The following is a 20,054-nucleotide window of genomic DNA, read 5'->3' as shown; positions in this document are numbered from 1 at the left end:
AGAGAGAGAGAGAGAGAGAGAGAGAGAGAGAGAGAGAGAGAGAGAGAGAGAGAGAGAGAGAGAGAGAGAGAGAGAGAGAGAGAGAGAGAGAGCCGCCCTAACATCCCACTCCAGCCCGACACCACACACCATCCAGTGATCCAGGCGCAAGGTCCGCTCGACTCGACTCCCGGCGTGGAAAACGGATATGGGCTCACCGTGACTCCAGGTGGCGGAGGGGAGAGGCGGGGGGTGGGAGGGGGGGGGACGGTGACGAGCGTGCTGTGGGAGAAACACCCAGAGAGGACAAACAAAAGCCAACCGTGGGTTCCGGCTACCATGCGCGGCTTGCGCCATTCGTCGGGGCCGCGGCTGCCGCTCTGCCCGCGGAGCGCGTCGTGAGGCGTGGCTCGGAAACGCTCCGGGAAAGCTGTCTGCCGAAACGACTCGCCAAGGAGGAGGAGGAGGAGGAGGAGAAGGTGGGGTGGTGCTGGTGGAAAAGATGTCCGCCTCGGTGGGGCCCCAGGGTGGCCCTCGCCCACCCACCGCGCCGCCAGCGATGCCGGATCTACCGGACCTCAGCCATCTCACCGAGGAGGAGAGAAAGATCATCATGGGAGTGATGGCTCGGCAAAAGGAAGAAGAGGACAAAGAACAAGCCATGCTAAAGTAAGAGCAACACCTCCTCTATTTTTTTTTTCTCTTTCTCTTGAAATAAGAACGAGGAGAAAAGAAGCCGGACGCTGCCCGTTCCGACCCGGCGTGCCCACCACACCGGTGCCCGTTAGGTGATGCGTCTCCTGCGCTCCTCCGTCCACAGCGATGTGCCCACGGCTCAGGATGTGTGTGTGTGTGTGTGTGTGTGTGTGTGTGTGTGTGTGTGTGTGTGTGTGTGTGTGTGTGTGTGTGTGTTTCCCAAAGCAGTGATCGTCATCACAAACACAACCCGTCGCCTCCCCAGGCGCGACGCGGCAGGAATCGACGAATAAATGGAATCAATAAGTGGAGGGGAGGGGGGGGGGGGTACGCAGAGATGACCCGAAACGGGGTCAAACGTGTTACAGGTGCGGGTAGGGCCGTCAGGATGAGATGTGACAGTACGGTTCCGGAGGTGGGGGTGAGTGGGGGGGTGGGGGGGTGATGAGGATGAATCATAGCATCATCCTTCACCCACTCGTTTTCCTCAATGGGGACTCCACCCCGGCCCTCAGTTTGCACGGCTCTGATTTCTCCCTTCACACACACACACACACACACACACACACACACACACACACACACACACACACACACACACACACACACACACACACACACACACACACACACACACACACACACATGCAGGATGGAGCAGCGTCATCACTGTAGATTGAGCGTGTGTGTGTGTGTGTGTGTGTGTGTGTGTGTGTGTGTGTGTGCGCATGTGGGATCGCTACGTACAATAACGATGACATTATAGCTGACAGGCGAGGGACGACACAAACCTTTCAATAACCCCTGTGGCGAGGTCGGTGTGTACAGTGTGTGCTCTCCTCGGTGAAGAGGAGGAGGAGGAAGGTGGTGGGATGTGGCTTGGAAATCTCAACAGGCCGGACGATACGGACGAGAAATACAACGTGATTTGTCAGTGACAGTCAGATTCCCACGTATGATTCCCTCCGGAGCTCCCACCATCAGTGTGACCCCCCCCCCCCACACACACACACACACAAACACGCACACACCCAGAGCCACCTGAGCCCACACTGAACCAAGCGTTGGCGCTTCATGATGCCATGGAAGGCGTGTAGAACAGAACCCTGGCTTCCCTCCATGCTAATGGCTGTTTTCATTCCCTGACTGCAGTCTAAGGGAAGGCTGGGTGAGAGCTGCTTCAGGGCCCCTTGAGAGGAAGTGATGTATTTAATGTTCCAGGAGGCACCGGCTCAGGTTCGGTCAATAATGGCTTCATCGGCCGACTGATCATTGACGAGGCCGGAGCGTAGACCGAGGAGATGTTAGAGGGATTAATGGCTGTACTCCTAAACATCCCCCAAAAAAAGTAAAACTTTCTTTATTTGTCATCATACACACACAGAGGACGGTACAATGAAATTTCAAGGCCAGATGGATAGTTGGTACACAAACATGCAGTTAAACAGATGTCAAGGCCCAGTGGTATGAGGTAAAGAGGAGGGGACCCAAAATACAGCCCTGAGGAACACCAGGAGCAGGTGGGGAGTGATCTGAAGGTTTTGAGTTGTACAAACTGATTATGACTTCAACCAGAGAGGTCCAGATTGTAGGGGTAAGTTTTCATGGTCCAGGAGTCGCCTGATGAGGTTTAGTTGACATCTTGAGGGTACTGACTTGCCTCAGCAGAGGTCTGCACTTTCTAGTTGTTGTTGTTAAAGTTGACATCCATTGATTTCCATGCAAATAAAGAGGAGCTTGGAGAAGAGAGATCAATGAGGTGCTGCTGTTTGTGATGGTGAAGCTGTATTTCGACTTTGATTGTCTTCAGGAGTGACCTCTCTATGTGTTTGGTAATCTGATATAACCACAATCATCCTAATTTCTGAATTCTACACAAACAGCTCTTTATAGTCAGTAAAACCACACTTAAAATCTAGAAAACCAAAAGCCACCTATGCCTTTCCCCAGCAGTGAACATTTACATCCGGATGGAACATTCTGTACCTGACATGAAGACTATTCACCCAGTCAGGACTGGCCAATCCAGTTAAAGCATTGCCTGGGACCTGAGCAGCTGGTGGTGATAAGGTTGTGTTGATACTGGTCTTTATCTGTCATGAGTTTAACCTCCGGCATGACAGAAACTCAGGCGTCCCTATCTGCTCCTGAGTCCAAGCACCTGGTTTCGGGCTAATCATTCGCTCCGGTCGTCGGGCTGTGAGAAGTCAGCACCTGAGCCTTCCTTTGCTCGTCCACATTTAAGTAACACTTTGTCCACGTCCGGTACAACAAACACAAGTTTGAGTTAGCGGCAGCCAGCTGAAACGTGTGGAGACAGAAGATAATACTGAACTCAGCAGGGGCCGATCTCTCAGATGCTCTGGTGTTGAAGTTCTAGGAATCCTATTTCTATTGTCTCCAATTTCCCATCCGGCCTCGGGAGCTTTGAGGTTTCCATAAATGTAAATATAGAAATAAAGTGTAAGAGAGTGACGCACAGTGCTGCGAGGTTGTGGAAGATTTAGGCTGAGAGATGTAAAGCACGGGGCCTACAGGCTACATCGAGTTAATGCAAGCACTCGCATTGATGTCAGCGCAGCCCTTCAGACCAAGTAAAGACTATTAGAGGTAAGGCATTCTAAAAAGGAGTGGGAATCACTTCTGGCTTTTAGTGTCAGCAATATTTATCACCAGCCTTTATGTGTTGTGTAACAAAACATACATATTTTTTGGAGTTTGGTAGTTTGACACCAGATGGACCGAAGAAGAACTCAGAACATGGGGCAAAGAAGGAGGAAGAAGAGGGAGGATTTAGAGGTTTAAAGGATTAGAGAAGGGGGAAGAGAGAGAAAAAAGGGGTAGTCCAAGAATGGGAAGGGGTTTTACACACACACACACATGCACGCAAGCACACACACACACACACCTAGGCAAGTAATCTCTTTAGCAGGGCTCCCCAATCCTTGGGGGTCATCCAGAGGGTGGCGACACCTCCCTTCCTGATGTAGCAGCTTCTGTCTGCCAAGAGGTCATTTGTAGTTTTGTGGCCAAGGTCAAAAGTAGGTTTTTATTTATAGAAGCAGCTTGATTTCCGCTGTGATCTGGGACTCTAGTCTAATCCCATTCCTCCCCCTCGGCCCTTCCATGTAGCGTGGTGGCTCCCGTTTCCTTCAGGGATGGAGGGGTCGTGGTCACCTAGCCCTCTAAATGAAGTGTGTACAAATGCAGACTCAAAACAGAGTAGTAGAATATAGTGGTAGAAAGTCCCAGAGTGCTTTGCAAATAGAGGCAGTGCTAGTCAAAGATATCATAAATGAATGAATGAATGAATGAAGAATACTTTAATAATCCTAAAGGGAAATTATTCACCTCTGCTAAGTACACATATAGTCACACAACATACATTACACAAGAATAGACTTATCACAGTTAGACAACACAGCATTCATCACACAAGAGCATGAATGAAGTGCAGAAATTGCACAATAGGTCATAGATCCCATTAGATCCCACACGGTGGGCAGGCACGTCCAACATCACATAAAGTAGTACATGACACACTGGTACCACCCCAGCAGATCTCCAGTCCATGCATGTACTATCTTAATAAATAACCATAAGAACGGCCAAATGTTAAAAATTCATAGGAATACCTGATTAATGTAAATGCAAATGAACATGTGATTTGATTTATGTAAGACGCACCCAAGAAAAATCAGTATTAATGAATTTTTACCCTCCATTCTCATCGGTTCTGGACAAAAGATGTGTTTTTTCAAACAGCTTGTTTTTCTTTCTCTTCTCCTTTTGTTCTGTCCTGTAAATAACGTCAGGTTTGTCACTAGTTGATAACGGCAGCAGCAACAGGCTTCATATTTTCAAAAATCCAGGGGTTAGGATTAAAAAGACCTGTATTGAATTTCCCCTCTTATTTTAACAGAAGCAGATTATGTCAGATTGCCAAATACTGACTCTAGGAAAAAGTTCCCGCTGAACCTGAGGCGGTTCCTTACAGCTGGGAGGAAAAGGAACGTTTTCCTGAGCAGATGTTAAGAGTTTCAAGGTTCTCTTAGAAAATGCTAATGTTGAATTATGGATCAGGTCTGAAAATAGCACAAACTTGGAAGCAGTTCCTGAAATATTTAAATATTCATTTCACCGGCTGCTGCTGATGTTCTCAACCTTATTTTGTGTGTGTGTGTGTGTGTTTGTGTGTGTGTGTGTGTGTGTGTGTGTGTGTGTGTGTGTGTGTGTTAACCTGTGTCATTTAGTCCACCGTTGAGTTCCGCTAATTACACACTGAAATGTGACATCTTACTCACTTTGTCCACATGGCTAGATTATTATTTGTGTGTGTGTGGACGTGCATGTGTCTGATCATGTGTTCCAATGTCAATGAGAACACGCTGTTCACTCCTATGTAATGTAGGTGGCTTGTGTGTGCACACATACACACTCAGAATCCAAACACACCTAACTTCACACACATGCACGCACACGCACACACACACACTCACACACACACACACACACACACACACACACACACACACACACACACACACAACATACACACACAGTATCTCTCAGAGCATGTGCATAGCAGTGCAGCACCCATAACCCAGATGGTGTTGCTGTTTTCTCTGTCTGTGGAGGAAGGCAGCAGAAAGCCTTTGTCGCTGTGCAGTTTGTCCTTTTGTGCAGGAAGCTTCCACTCCTATTCCAGACAGCTGGAGAAAGTGTGAACTCGTGTGCTCTGTGTGTGTGTGTGTGTGCGTGTGTGTGCGTGTGTGTGTGTATGTGTTAGGAGTGTGCTGGATTAAATGCTCATGCTTTCCTTTTTAATCAAAAGAGCTCAAAAGCGAGTGTGCCCAAATCACCTTGAAGAAGGAAAAACGCTGGCGATCCTACACTCGAGGGGCCCCAGGTGAGGAAATCCACCATCTCACCAGGTGCATCAGCGATGGGAAACGTTAAGAGCGCTAAGAGAGTTTTTTCAAGAGTTGGCTGATTTCTAGACTTCCAGATCAAACAGCCTGATTTTTTTTTTTTTTTGGGGGGGGGAAATAAAATCATCGTTTTTAATGTACACCCCCACTGATGAGGTCGTCTGGCGTAGCTGAAGTGCCATACTTGAGATGGACATTTTTCTTCTTGTGCACTTTCCAGGAAGTTTTATTCAATCCACTACTTTCTGTTGCAAAGGTGTCCAAACTTGGGGGGTTTGGAGAGACGCTGGGGTTTCTTATAGTGACTTCAAGGAAAGATTGCACACAGTGTTACATTTTTCCAAGGACCTCCAGTATTGTGAGGGTGTGTTGAAACACCTGAACTGATTCGAGATCGGGTTAACCAGTAGCCACGGTAACACTGGGGACAAAATGCAGTGGAGAAGTGGGACATGGTCTTCCACAACGGGAAACGATGGTGACTTGCAGTGTGCGAGTTGGGTGGGGCTCTGAGTGAGTGTGTTGAGAGACCTGAGTGAGCCTCTTTAGTGCTCCCAGACCTCCCCAGCATTAAAGTTTAATGAGAATGCATTCTACTTGGGCTGACCAGGCTCTCTACAGCTTTCCTCCTCCCACCCTCTACCTCTGTGTTTGCGGTTGGAGGAAGTGACGGGACGACATCCCAAGAAGCCGTACCCGATATCGTGTTTCACCAGCCGCTGCTCAGAACACAGTCCCCGTATGATTATTTAAGTGGCGTTAAATAATTCTGACTGTGTCCAACTGTGAAGAAACACAACATATTATATTATATGTTGTTTTTTTGTGTATCTCCACTTCATCGGCTTGATGAAGCTAGCAGCGGATCTGACCTAACGACAATACAGCACAGCCACTGTTTTAATGTGTAGCTCAATGTGTGCGCAGGTTGTCATGGCCAATGGAAAACCAAGTGAAGAAGGTGGAGAGGGTGGAGGGGGAGTGTGCTTCTTGCTGAGTCTGCTAGAATAAAATGAGGGGATTAGAGGTTGTCCATATAATCGCTCCACAATTACTCCACCAACCTCGAGTCGTGGCTTATACATCTCCCAGCTGGCTGTGTGAGGTCAAAGGCTTTGCATGCCACATGTGATTTGTTTGCATCTCAGAGAGGCCATAGCAGCAGGAACCTGAAATATACAACAATCACGAAGGCAGCATCGTCAGTCAGCAGGCATGGACGGAGTGTAATCCAGTGAACTGAAGGCGTTCGATACCTTTTAGACATAAGTGGAACAGATGTAAAGGAAATAGAGAAAGAATTCAAGAGACTACAGTAAATAGAAAAGAAAGAGAAATGCTTGAAGAAGAGCTGATGGAGTGGTGGTGAGACATAAACACTGAGGAGTCTATGCCAAAAAGGCACTCTGTTTGTATGATATGGGCAATGTAGAGATGGCATCAATACAACTAGTCATCAATTTATAGGCTCTGGCTATGAGAGGTGTCTGAAGGAAGGCCAAAGAGCAGAACAAGAAGTATTTTATATGAATTGTACTGAAGACCAGTCATAGTCCAGGCCAGTCTAATGGTAAACAAGTTATGGTAAGCTCATAAAAGACCAGTTAAAATGATATCAGGCAGCAAATGCATTATAACCTCATTCTGAGATCTCTTTTAATTTTTTTGTGTGTGTTTTTTGTTGTTGTTGTTTTTTTATAAAAGAAGGGGCGCCAACAGAAATGTGTCTGGATGTAATTGGATTGACCACCACCCAATCAAAGCTACAAGTTGTGCATGATCAAATACAGCTAATCCATTAGCTGAAATGCATGTTCTGCTCTATATTTTATATCTTTGTAGTTGCTTTAGGAGTATTTGCCTTTTGATTGGGGGTTGGTTTAGGTTTTGTGTGACTTACCTCTAGGAATCAAACCCAGTTAAACCGGGAAGGATGAACCAGACTGAGGGATTGCTGGATAAACGCCGGCCACCTGGGCTCTATATTAATGCTAATATTGTGACATTGGAACTGTTTCATAGCTTTCTGACAGTAAAGGGAGCAGAATGTGTAAATGTTGTCATGGATAGCATGATTTCAGGCAAACACCAGAACAAAGATGATGTTTGCCTTTGGTTAATCACCCATCTGTTGCCTTTCTCTTTCTCTTCCTGTCTATCTCTCTTTCATCTTTCGCTCCATTTGCTTAGCATGAGAATAAAACGACGTGAAGATATTACGATGAAAATAATGAAGTGTTTTGGTTTTGCACTGTAGAAATGAATCTGTAATATTTTGACATTTTATTGGCCGATCAAATTATCGATTAGTCCTGACAGTAATCAAGACTAAAGAACTATTAGTTAGCTATAGTTGACGCCTGACCTTGTGTTTTTATCAGCTGTATCTACTCCGCTTCCTCCTCATACCATCCCCATCTCACTTTCTCTTCAGTGAGTGACTCTGGATACATCAGCCAGCTTCTATCCTCTATTATTTGGCCCACGCTCGTTTCCATCTTGGCTCTTTTTGTCCAGCCTTTCTTTTTTCACATGTTCTCTTTCCACCTCCTCCTCCTCGTCCTCCCTGCAGACCATCTATTTTTCCCTCTCTGATAGGGGGAAGTGTGGGTTGTGTCAAAACATTCCTCACCTTTTTCATTCCGTCTTACTATTTTGCCCGCAGGAGTTCCCTGGTTTCCCTCCAGGTTCCTTCGACCACTAAAAACATGCAACAAACAAGTGAATGTTGTGAATAAAATAAACTTTTGCCTAAATTAACTAAACCTAGCCTACTTAAGCAGCTTTAGTATCCAAATATATCTAGTTATGAAATCTGAACAGTTGACATTTCACTGAAGAAAATCCACAGCCATTGTTTGAAACTGATTTTGTTTGCTTATGCCCAAAATAGTGCAGAACGACATGCATATGCACACCAAACTCCTCTTCTCTCCTCATCCTTGATCAGTGTATTCATAGCCATGCTAATTAACAGCTCCACACGGCGACTGGTGGAGAGAGGGAAGACAGACGGAGGAGCATAAAAGAGAAGAAGAGAGAGAAAGGGAGACGGAGAAACGTGGGTGTTCTGTCATTTTCATAGTTTCTAGTTGTCTATTTTTGCTCGGGTGTGTGTTACCATGCTCTTTTGTTAGCCCACATTTGCCTCACTAGCTGACCAGGAAGACTTCGTCTGGTTCACACCAACTGGACTCTCAGGACATTGCCAGCAGGGCTACATGCTAATGGTGTGAGACAGTGTGATATTGCAGCAGTAAAACCTTTTGTGTTCAGTCATACCCAATGCCGGGAATAGCTGCTTAATTTTGCTCTCTAATTGGCTACGCAGTGTGTCAATCCACAATATTAGTCGATGCAATTATGGCGTAAAGCATGGAAGGCACATGTGCGAAGCAGGATACACCCTGTACAAGCCCCCGGTTCATCGTAGGGTCACGTACCCCGACACATGGCCAGATTTAGATGAGGCTCTCCTCACCGATGCAGCACTCCTTTCTGATTTTGAATGACAACAGCTGTATTTGTGTGTTTAAAATAATTGCCTTGTGCAGCTTTAGTAGTAGTACGTGCTTCCTGGATGTGTAGTCGTGATAGAAAAGTGATGAAACTGCAGCTCTAAGTAAAGGTACAGCTTGTGCACTGAAACCCGCTGACACCCAGGTTTTGACGCCACAGTGCTGCCATGGCAACCGGCTGTGCACCCTCTGTGTCTGTCAGCTGTTCCCATGGCGTCTTGGCTCAGCTCAGCCGCTGGACTCCCATTGCTGTCAGTGGTCAGGACGTTGTCACGTGAATATCGTGCTGGTTTTAATTTGAACAAATTTATGTCTTTAGCTTATTATTTGTCAAACTGAATGTCCATTTATTATAGTTTATGACAGGTCCGGACATGTGATGACACAAACTTGTGTCCCAGTCTTCCCTGTTTCAGCTCTGTGCGTCCAGCACTATCCAGAGACAGCTAGAAAGGCACTAGTGTGGACGAATGTACAGCTGACATCAGCTAAAGTGATGGACCGGATGAATTATGAAAGATTTTCTTAGGGAGTTCAGATCTTGTGTGAACATTTTGTTTAGACAGCTTGTTGTTTCAGACAGTCATCCCTTCATTTTAGATATTGTTGACAGCAGGTCAGGAGTCATGCTTTCGACGATTGTATTGATGAACATCAAAGGATGACAGTCTTTGGATAGACCCAGGCGAGGTAGTTTTAGGTCTATATTAGGTCTATATTATTTTTAGGTCTATATTACTATATTGTCTTGGTTCTGGGAAAAAAAATGTAACATTGAAGGTTTTCCTTCTCAAAATAGAAATCAAAGAGATTCATCAATCTGTCAACATTTGACTGTTTACTTCAGCAAAAGCCTTCTGACTTGCAGACAAAGTTTTGGAGTTACCGTGCTGCTTGTTGGGACTTAGCAAAGATTCTGCGCTTCCTCAAAAGAGCAAATTGGGCACAAAACGATGACAAAGTCATCTCCATCCCGTCTTCCCGTGTCCTCTACTGTATAAAAAATAGCTACTGTATGCTAATGCTACGTTCCTTTGACAGTTCTGTTGAAACAACACTGGGTGCTTTTCGCATGGCCTGATTTGCAATTCGCACTTGGGTTATTTCCATCATAGGCATCCTGGGACGATGGCTTGGATCCGCAAAGAGCACAACCGACTCTTTTAGCGTCTATCATTTATTTGAAAGCGGTGCTCTCATTGGCAATTATTGTGCTGGCCTGCTGTGTCTGCCTTATTATTTAATTCTTTATTTATTTAGAAAGTCGTTCATTCATTGGCTTTTGTGAATTTCTGGGTTTTTCCGTCAGTGAGATCCGTCAAAGCTTCTCCGAGGTTTAAAGTTCATGTCATAAGAAGTCTGTCTGATGACAAACCACTAATTATCACGTTGTTTTTTCTCTCCCTTCATCTCAGAACACTGCATCAGCAGTTTGAGAGCTACAAACAGGAGGTGCGCCGCATCGGGGCGGAGACGCGGCGCCAGCAGACCCAGCAGAAAGACGACGCGCCCACCTGTGGGATATGCCGCAAGACCAAGTTCGCCGACGGCTGCGGCCACCTCTGCTCCTACTGCCAGACCAAATTCTGCGCCCGCTGCGGAGGGCGGGTGTCTCTGCGCTCCAACAATGTGAGGAACCTGACCTCTGACCTCTCCCGTTGACGTTTCCTCACCTCATTCTCGTTCAGTTGGTCCTTCAGCTTCTGTGTTTGCTACCGTCTGCTTCATCACTTCCTGGTCACACTTTGGTGAGACCAAAGTGTGTTGACGGAATGGCTTTGGCCGTAATCAGAGACCCGACTTTTAAACCCGTGTCTGCAGTGTTGTGGTTGGTGGATTGCAGCACCAATGTGAAAGCACACCTGTTGCACCCGTTACACCGTTCACACCTGTTACCTGTTTCAGCATCTGTGTCGTCCTGAGTCCGCTGTGACTGCACTGCAGCTTCCATGCAAGTATGTCAGACAGCAACAATAGTTAACACATTTAAACCAAGACCAGTAGCAGTGACAAAAAACTAGCAGACTCAAACATTCTTGTACCCTCATCGGGGTGAGAAATGGTTTTTAAACGTATACTGAAAACCGTCTGTAGAATTGATAATGATAATGCAGTTATTTGGCAAAAAAAGAGAAAGATTCTTAAACAACTCTTTTTAGTTTGCTACAAAAAACATAAACCTTTACCCCAAAATTGACAAACCCCTTGGTATTTGTTTGATGCTAACAAGAGTCCCTAGACGGAGGACCGGTTACGATCAGGATCTTATTGGTACAGATACTGAACCAGATACCACTGGTCGCTGCTGATCGAGCCGTTCATCGATATACAGTGACATGAAAAGATATGGTTAGTTCTCGTTGTCGTTTGTGTGTGTGTGTGTGTGTGTGTGTGTGTGTGTGTGTGTGTGTGTGTGTGTGTGTGTGTGTGGGAGGGATGAATCAGAATGAAGCTCTTTTGGTTTCGTGCCTCTGTCTCAGGTTATCAACAGAGGAGGTAAGATAAGGCCTTTAATTTCTTCTCACAACAGGCTCCATTCAAAATAAATAAAAATAGATTGCTAGTTTTAGTAGCTTTAATAATCATTTTCGATCAATGCAGCTTTTATCACAACAATTTTACAGTTACGTATCAGCTAATAAACTCCAGCTGTCCTTGTTGCTATGCAACAGGAGCGTTGCTTCTTGATTCTATAGTGAGGACGAAGACAGGGATGGAAACAGGAAATTCTCCCCTGACCAGACGTCCTCCTTCTGCTTTGTTCAGTTCACTCCAAAAGAAGCCAGAATAGGAGGTTTCTTCTATCTGGATGTTGGGGTAATTCTGATCGTCAGTCACCCCCCTCCTCCCCCAACATGGGTCGGTTCTGTTGTCTTTGGCTTGTCTTGACTTTCATCAGTTAGGTTATCTTTAGGTACTCAGTGTCCAGCTAACATTCTCTCACGCCACCCAACAAAACTCCTGCTCCAGGACAAATGAAATGAAATGTGTTGTTTCATCTCTTTTACATCTTAACCCGCGGCCTTTTTCTCAAACGCGTTACTCAGAAAAGAAGTGAGAAGAAGTGAGATGGCTTTGTCTTAATATAATTCACCGCTTTGTATTTACATTAACTCATCAAATAATAATAATAAAAATGAAGTACAGAAACCATTTCGAGCTGATTCCCTTTTATCCTCTGGTTCTAAAAATATAAATGAGGGAACGTTCAACTTTAACACTAAATCAAAACCCTCTTTATTTGACCCTTCACTGGAATAATTTAGGACTATTCAATTAGTTTTGAATAGAGGCCGGTTCATGAAAAAGGATCCCAAATCAGGGACTCAAGATATTTAGCTTGAAATATGAGCAATCAGGGTATTAGCCACAGACACAGTTAAGAACAACAGCAACGACATTAGACTGCCTGTTTCATTTGGTTAATACTTAACAACAATATAAATCCCTTATATTGTATCAAGACACAAGATAAAAAACAGCTTATTCATAAATCAGTCCAGAAGAGCCAATCAAACGTTTAGAATTTCACCCATTTATCATCATCCACTAAACATACCAACGAAACAACACGAGTGCCGAGCGTGAATGCAATTATAACAACAGTAAATGTCATTTAAGAGAATAAAACACAAATCATTTCTATATTCATAACGCAGTGAGGGTTGTGCACTTACTGGTTTTAATGCTTGTGTAGGAATGTTTTTCATGTTTCCTTTCTGTGCTGAGGAGCTGTGACAGACACTAATGCTGTCACGGGTCATGAGTCACGCCAAGGTCATACCAAGCCGGGTCATGCATGTTGCTACAGCCTAAAATGTCAGCGGTCACATACAAACCCATTTCCAAAAAAGTATGTGTAAAATGTTAAAAGACTACGCAGTGGTTTGCAAAAAAAGCCAAAACTCCGTTTTTGGAATTGTAAGTAGCACAACACGACACTTCAGATGTGTTTGAAAATGATTCAGAAGAAGATGGCAGCAACACATTTGTAGAAGTTTGGTCATGTTTATCACTGTGTTGCTTGGCCTCTTTTTTTTAACATCACTCTGAGTCTTTTGGAACTGAGGAGATCAATTACTGTCATTTCAAAGTCGAATGTTTTCCAGGTCTCCTCTGTCAAATTTTACATTTCATCACGCTTCAGTCATTTTCAGTACTCTACATTCTTCTTTGTTTTGCAAGATTTGTCCGGGTATTCCCAAAATCCATAAATTATTTTGCAGTTTTACTTTGAGAAACATTATTTTTAAATCGTTTTCAGTGATTTATACCCAATTATTTTACTAACTTGCTCCCAGTTAACCTAATCAGTTTTGAAACATCCATCAATTATTTTCTTTTCCATCATTACACACGTTATTCCATCTTTTTTTAGCCACTGTCTCAACAATTTAAAATGAATACAGCATCTTAAGTTTTTTGGAAATGGGGTTGTATGTTCTCATACTGTCGTCTCTTCCTTCACACTCCTTCACTGAATATGATAAATATTAATGCTGCAGAATGTTATTAACAAATGTTTGCACTACATCTTCTTTTTCTTCTTTTCCTTCCAACCTATCCAAAATCCCATTTCACAAATTTACCCTCTTCCCATCCCTATTGCTTATATCTTTCACGTTCCTTTCATCCATTTACCCCTTTCCTCTTATGTTCCACTTTCACCCTCATTTTTCTCAATCCCTACGGCTACCTGGACTGCATGCCACAAAGGAGGACAAAGTGGTTAGCATTTTTTTTGTGTTCTCTCTTTGCTGTGAAAGTGATGTTTTAAAGAATGCTGTCTTCATATCTCGAGCTGAGGCTTCTCCGGTCTGTTGACCTCTAGCCTAAAAGGGTGACGTAACACATTTGTGAGCTTGTGTTGTTCACTTTGGCCGGACCAGCAAATTGGGTTGGAGGCATTTATCCAATCCACATTTTTGATTTCTGACTGGCTGAGCAGAGGCTAGCTCACAGTTTCTGTTAACTTTGACTTGCACAAGTGTTTAGTGCGGCCTGTGGGGTGAAGCCTCTGGTACCACAGTGACCTCAGAAGACTTTCTCTCCAGTGTAAACCCTGACTAACTCTATGCTGATTGTCTGCTTCCTTCCCATGCAAAGTGCCTCATAGTGAAGGACAGGGTAAGGCTTGCTGGGTGATGGGTTTTCCTGCATGGGTCACTGTATTTGTTAACCCTTCACATTGGGTCTGTGTTCATTCAAAATATCTAATCAGGAGCTTTTGCCTCGCTGATTATTGTGGTGAAGTGGTCCCAGTGGAGCTGGCAGATGATCCTACATCAGTGCTTAGTAATTTACTCTCAGTAAACACTGAGAATGAACGCAGACCCTGAAAGTCAGATGGCATAGGGTGAGCATGAGCCAGTGGTGTCCGACCCACCCTAACCCCCTCCTCCCGTGGCTGCGCTGAAGTGGCAACTGGAATAAATCATCGAAAGAAAAATGGGGATGGGGGATTGGCGTTTGAGACACATGTTTTCACAGCCTGTGTGTTTGAGACCAGAGCAGCCTGGCCACGGGGAGATGGGAGCGGTTCAGGATATTTGTTGCACTTTGTTTCCACACAACTTCTCCGTAATGCTTGGTCACTGTAAAATATCCCCAAAGTGTTTCTGCTGTCCTTAAAGTTCTATAATAATGAAGAGACATGCAATGCCCTGAATTTCAGTTCAGGGCATTGCTGAGACTTTGAAGGTAGTCAGACAGATGATTTGACTGTTTCTGTTTTTTCCAGGTGAGAAGTAAGAACCCAATATTTTACGTTTTTAGAAAGAGAAATGGAACACAGGTTGAGTCGCAGCTGCTGGAATAACAGCTCATAAAGAGGAGATAGATTAAACAACATTTTTGGTTGAATCTGAAGCAACTGGACCTTTGTCAAGGGTTAGAAGATGTTTCCCTTCATTCCTCTCTCCTGCCTGACCGCTGGGGAGTTTCATATGTATCTTTATTCAAACTCTTCTGAGGCCACCAACACATTGATTGTGGTTAATGTCACAAGTTTATGGACCTTTTGTTTAAAAAGTACTATTATAGACCATTACAGACCCTGAGGACACAAGTGGTTTGCGTAATGGAGCATTATGTGTCACTGATATTATTATATATTTATTATTATTATTATTAGTTAATAAGTTGTTGGAACTGATAATTATGCTAGCGAGCAAACTGTGACTGTCTGTTAGTGCATGCAGAAGAGTTGAAATATCTTGTTTAAACTCTGTTGAAAATATGAGTTTTTGCCAAAAATCAACCAGACTAAATATCTTCGATCGATGGCTGATAGAGGAGTGAATGTTCCCCAGTGATTTGAAACCTTGTTTTATGGTGCAGCTAGGATACACATTTACAGTTAACTCTTTGTAGAAACATGTAGTGTTTGAAAAGCAAGTTTAGTATACAGGCACAGTAGAGACAGTCGCGTTTATATGTGATAGACAAGTACATTGAAGTCTTTTTTCTGGACTGGCACAGTCTATCACTGACACACACACACACACACACACACACACACACACACACACACACACACACACACACACACACACACACACACACACACACACACACACACACACACACACACACAGTTGGATTCTCACGGATTCAGCTCTAGTCGTGTTCACTTGCTCCATCTAGCTGACACTGCACATTTTACCAGGAAGGAGGATGCACTGCATAATCTTTATCATGTTTCTCAGTACTAGATGACTAATCTGCAGCTCTCTCCTCCTCCTCCTCGTCCTGCCCCTCCTCAGACTCCACTCCTCTCTTCTTGTATACCTCTCTATCTGTAGTGGCTCATTGTTTTGGAGCATCTCTTTAACTCTCATCCCCCTCTTTCCATGTCGGTCTTCTGTACATCTGTGGACATCTACGTTCTTACCACCATGTAACTGCAGACATGCGATGCATTATGTCAGGAACATTTAAACAATAAAACGCTTCCTGACCTCATCTTTCAGTATCTGAAACTTCTTGCAGTGAGGTTTTTCATTGAAAATGTTTTTTGCAGGTTAACTCAGTCCATGGCCTTTGGAGTTCTTGTGCAACTGAAGAAGGCTATAAAAGATTTTGTACCAGTGGTACAGGAGCATGGAATGGAACACAAAAGGCACCATAAAGACGCCATGACACACCATACATATATAAGACTCAAAAATTAATCTCGTCCCGTCTCTAGCACCACCGTTCTACAAAATTTTGTTGAAATCCATAAAAATAAGTCCTTGAAAATGTCATAACACTCATATGGTTTCAAAGAAGGAAGACCTGGTCTGAACTGTTCTTACTATTTGCACCTCAGCCAGTTTGGATTCAAATTAAGAGAGCACACATCACACACCGTCGTAACGTCTTAAGAAGTGTTGCTTCGGATTCAACCTTCCAGGATTTGGTACCCAGCAGCATGTTTCATTCCTGAAGCGTCAAATCTTCCTCCTCCACCGTGATGTGGTTGTAGATCTATCTTGTAAAATGTGCATGTATAATTATAAAGGTGGTGATGCTGGCGCTAGATCCAAGAGGAAGGTGAAAAGAACTGGTAGCTGAGTCTCAGGATTGGTCATTGTGTCACAGGCTTCACTGTTATTTCTGTAAGCAACTGGGGAAACTGACATTTCCACAGCTGAGGCTAGAAAATGTCTTCCCCACAATCCTGACAGTAGAAATATAAAACCTTTGTGTGTTTACAGCCACAGCAGCCCTGCTTTGCTCTCTGCCTTCCTCACCACGGAATGCATTCGGAGTGCTTTCGGAGTTGATCTACCACCTTGTTAGGGGAAATGGAGCATTGTCTTTTGTGGCCATCATTCTTCTCACCGTTCACGATTTACCGTTCCCTGAACGATGGCGGTTAACACACGGCTCTGCCTCATATGTCATGTTGTTGGTGTGTGTGTGTGTGTGTGTGTTGAAGGCAAGGATGCCTCTAATTCTCACTGAAAGTAAACGCCACCCCCTCGCTACCCAGTTGCCTTAAGGCCCTCACCTGTTTGTGCCTATTTAAGGAAAGCAGGTCTTCATGAAGTTTATTCTGTACAACATGAATACAGAATGGCAGAGCTGCAGCAGGGACACACATCTTTATGGTTTAGTCGGTAGGTGAATGGAACCTTGATGGGGGTGGAGATGATGGGAAGGGGGCATGAAAGAGGGAAGTGTGAGTGACAGCAGTGTGATGTCTTCATTTGTCAAGTCAGCCAGGTGTGTCACAACCAGTCTGGAGGGAGAGGAGAAATGAGAGGGAAGAAGAAAGAAGAGGAAAAAAGGACAGAGAGGTAGAAGGGATGGATGAGCATAAAATGGGAAAGAGGAAATAATGGGAAAGGGATGAGTGTGACAAATGAAAGAATTTAATATAACAGAAGAAGAGGGAAGGAAAGTAAGGCAGTGATGGGACAAGAAGAGTGAGATGGAAATAAGGTGAGAAAGAGAAAAGAAAGTGATGGTTTGTTTTAGATGGTAAATGTAATGTCAACTCAAGACACTGTTAAAGGACAGGCTTTATCTTTAGTCGTTTAGTCGTTTTGTTGCACTGATGGCTCTGTCTTTCGTCTGCAGCAGTGATTGGACGTGAGGGGAGTCTATGCTTTGGACTCTGAAGTACGAAACAAGAGAAAAGTTTGACGATTGATGTTTAAATGAATTCTGTTCTCACTCGACATTGTATTTATGTCACTGAGAGAACCCATGCATGAATAGAAAGCAGAATTGGTTATACATACATATCTGCTGACAGACAAAGTCTTGCAGAGCATCACGCTCCAAAACATATCCTGAGGCAGCAAAATGGATCCGGACTCCATGGTGGGCTGCTTCTAAAAGGAGTCATCTGAATATTGTGATCAAACACCATCTCAAACTGGGGAATAATTTGAACCAACAATTCCATATTTCCCCACTACTTCTGCTTTTAGACCTGCCAACTATCACTTTGTGTGTTCTTAAGTTTCCGTGATGTTGGTCTCTACGTCACTCACCATCTCCAGTTCAGACCATGACGGTGCTAATTTTAGTTTAATCTAACTCATTCCTTGCTTTAAGACTCACATCTGCATCTCTGGCCCTCCTTATACAGTGGATGCAAAGGTATTCTTCCTTTTTCCTGACTTCCCAGAGTCTCCAATTCCCTCCAGTCCACCGGTACTGCCCCTCTATTGGTTTTAGGGATTACATATTTTGAGTGGTTTACAGTAACCTGACCAATTTAATACAATCCCCCTGTAACCATTTCATCCGACTCTGAGCTTTAGACAATATCACTACTCTGTGGGGCAGTTGCACAAGGAGCCGTGCTGTTTGTTGATGCCTGGATAGAAATATCCCTAAACCTTCTTAATTAACCTAATTTTGGTCCTAAATAATCTTAGCTTGCTAGCTGCTTATTTTATCACTGGACTGAACTTTTTCTTGTTTAGATTTGAGGAGTCATCCTCATGTTCTCAGGCTAAGCCCTCCAGCTTGCCATACTGTCGTTTAGCTGGTATTCCATCTCACATTCATTGCCTAGGTGCAGCATTTCCCAGCTTTGGAATCCTTCCATTCAGCTGCTCTCTAGCAGCTTTAAAAGCAAAGCCTCCAGGCGATGATCACACATAAATTAGTTTATGCCAAGGTATGGTTAGTTTGGCTTAAAAAAATACCCGGAGGTGAGCTGACAGTGGGAGGTGTCAGCTCACCTCCGGAGCACTGCCGAGGCACCTTGAGCAAGGTGCCGTCCCCTTTACAAATTGCTGCCTGCCACTCTACCTCCCTTGCATGCCTACAGGCCTCCTTGTGTGTGGTGTGTGTATTACAGGGGCCTGTACACACTAATATGCATGCATGTGATTTGATTTGATTTGATTGACTAACAAAAAACTAGAGTGTGCGTTCTTAATTTCCCTTCGGGGATTATAACAGTGTATTAAATTAATTAAAATTAAAATTAAATTAAAATTAAATTAACCAGTATGGATGCTATGTATGACTAAAAGCAAAGTAACAGTTCATTCTTTAATTTTTCATTTAAATTTCATTAAATAAGGCTCATCTACATTCTGATGTCCTTTAAACACTTGATCATTGGGGAAGGGATTTGGCGTCATTTATTTCAAGAGAGCTGCCCTGTTTTTTTTAAGTCAACCATTAGGGTGGAGAATAGAGAGTAAAAAGTAAAGGTCCAAGAATAAAACCGTGATGCACTCCTCCTGATGGTTCTGAATGCTGCATGAGTGCACGAGGTGAAGATCTCTGCCAGGGCTGCAGGCCTCTAACTCTGAAATCTCAGCCCACAACTCCAAACCTGACGGATCACAGCGTAAGACTGGCCACAGCATACCTTGAGAGATCCGCTCAAGGTTTCTCCCTTTAAAGGCAGTTTTCCTTCACTGCTGTTATCAAGTACTTTCCTATGCAGCATTGATTGGTCATTTGTGTTTGGTGCTCACCTCTTGTACTGCATGAAGCAGACGTGTTAGGTCATTGTCATCACTTGAATTTAATTGGAAGTTAATAGCATCCAGGTTTTCAACAGTCTCCTGTCTCCACGCAGACAATCTAATGTTGTCAGACAGGAAGTCAGTGCTTTGGTCACCACATATTTGCATGGTTGTCTTCAGCAAAAGTGCTTCCTGCACATACTTTGACCAGGCATGTATTCCACTTATGTTATCCCCTGATCTGAAGTGTATCTGCCAGTGATCTCCTGAGGACAAAATTTAGCATCTAGCCTGTGAACTAGTTCAGGCAGACAGCAGCTGCAAATACACATATGCACATGACATGAGGCATTCTCCTCAATTGTCATCAAACACACCCTCCCAATTTGAGGTGCAGCAATTTCCCATCTCCACCTCTGCCTGTCAATGTGCTGCCCCCCCACCACAGCATCATAGGCTTACATTTGAAGGGTGTGATGAGGTTGTAGCCCAAAAGCCAAACC

At 44.2% G+C, this 20,054-nt stretch overlaps 1 protein-coding gene across 9 annotated transcripts in view; it reads left to right on the top strand.

Moving 5' to 3' along the window:
• The first annotated feature begins 295 nt into the window (after window positions 1–295).
• LOC137599806 (regulating synaptic membrane exocytosis protein 1-like) overlaps window positions 296–20,054 on the top strand; it is a 51,358-nt gene continuing 31,599 nt past the window's right edge. For 8 of the 9 annotated variants that reach the window (XM_068320962.1, XM_068320958.1, XM_068320959.1 and 5 more), the window contains exons 1-2: window positions 296–648; window positions 10,540–10,753. In XM_068320962.1, coding sequence (XP_068177063.1) covers window positions 482–648; window positions 10,540–10,753 — 381 coding nt within the window. In that variant the 5' untranslated portion in view covers window positions 296–481. Of the gene's footprint in view, window positions 649–10,539; window positions 10,754–14,233; window positions 14,252–20,054 lie in introns of those variants that run through there. The other variant, XM_068320965.1, reaches the window with a different exon arrangement.

This window comes from Antennarius striatus, chromosome 8, assembly GCF_040054535.1.
Source record: "Antennarius striatus isolate MH-2024 chromosome 8, ASM4005453v1, whole genome shotgun sequence".
NCBI classification, from domain to species: domain Eukaryota; kingdom Metazoa; phylum Chordata; class Actinopteri; order Lophiiformes; family Antennariidae; genus Antennarius; species Antennarius striatus.
This window is presented reverse-complemented; position numbering and strand designations above follow the sequence as displayed.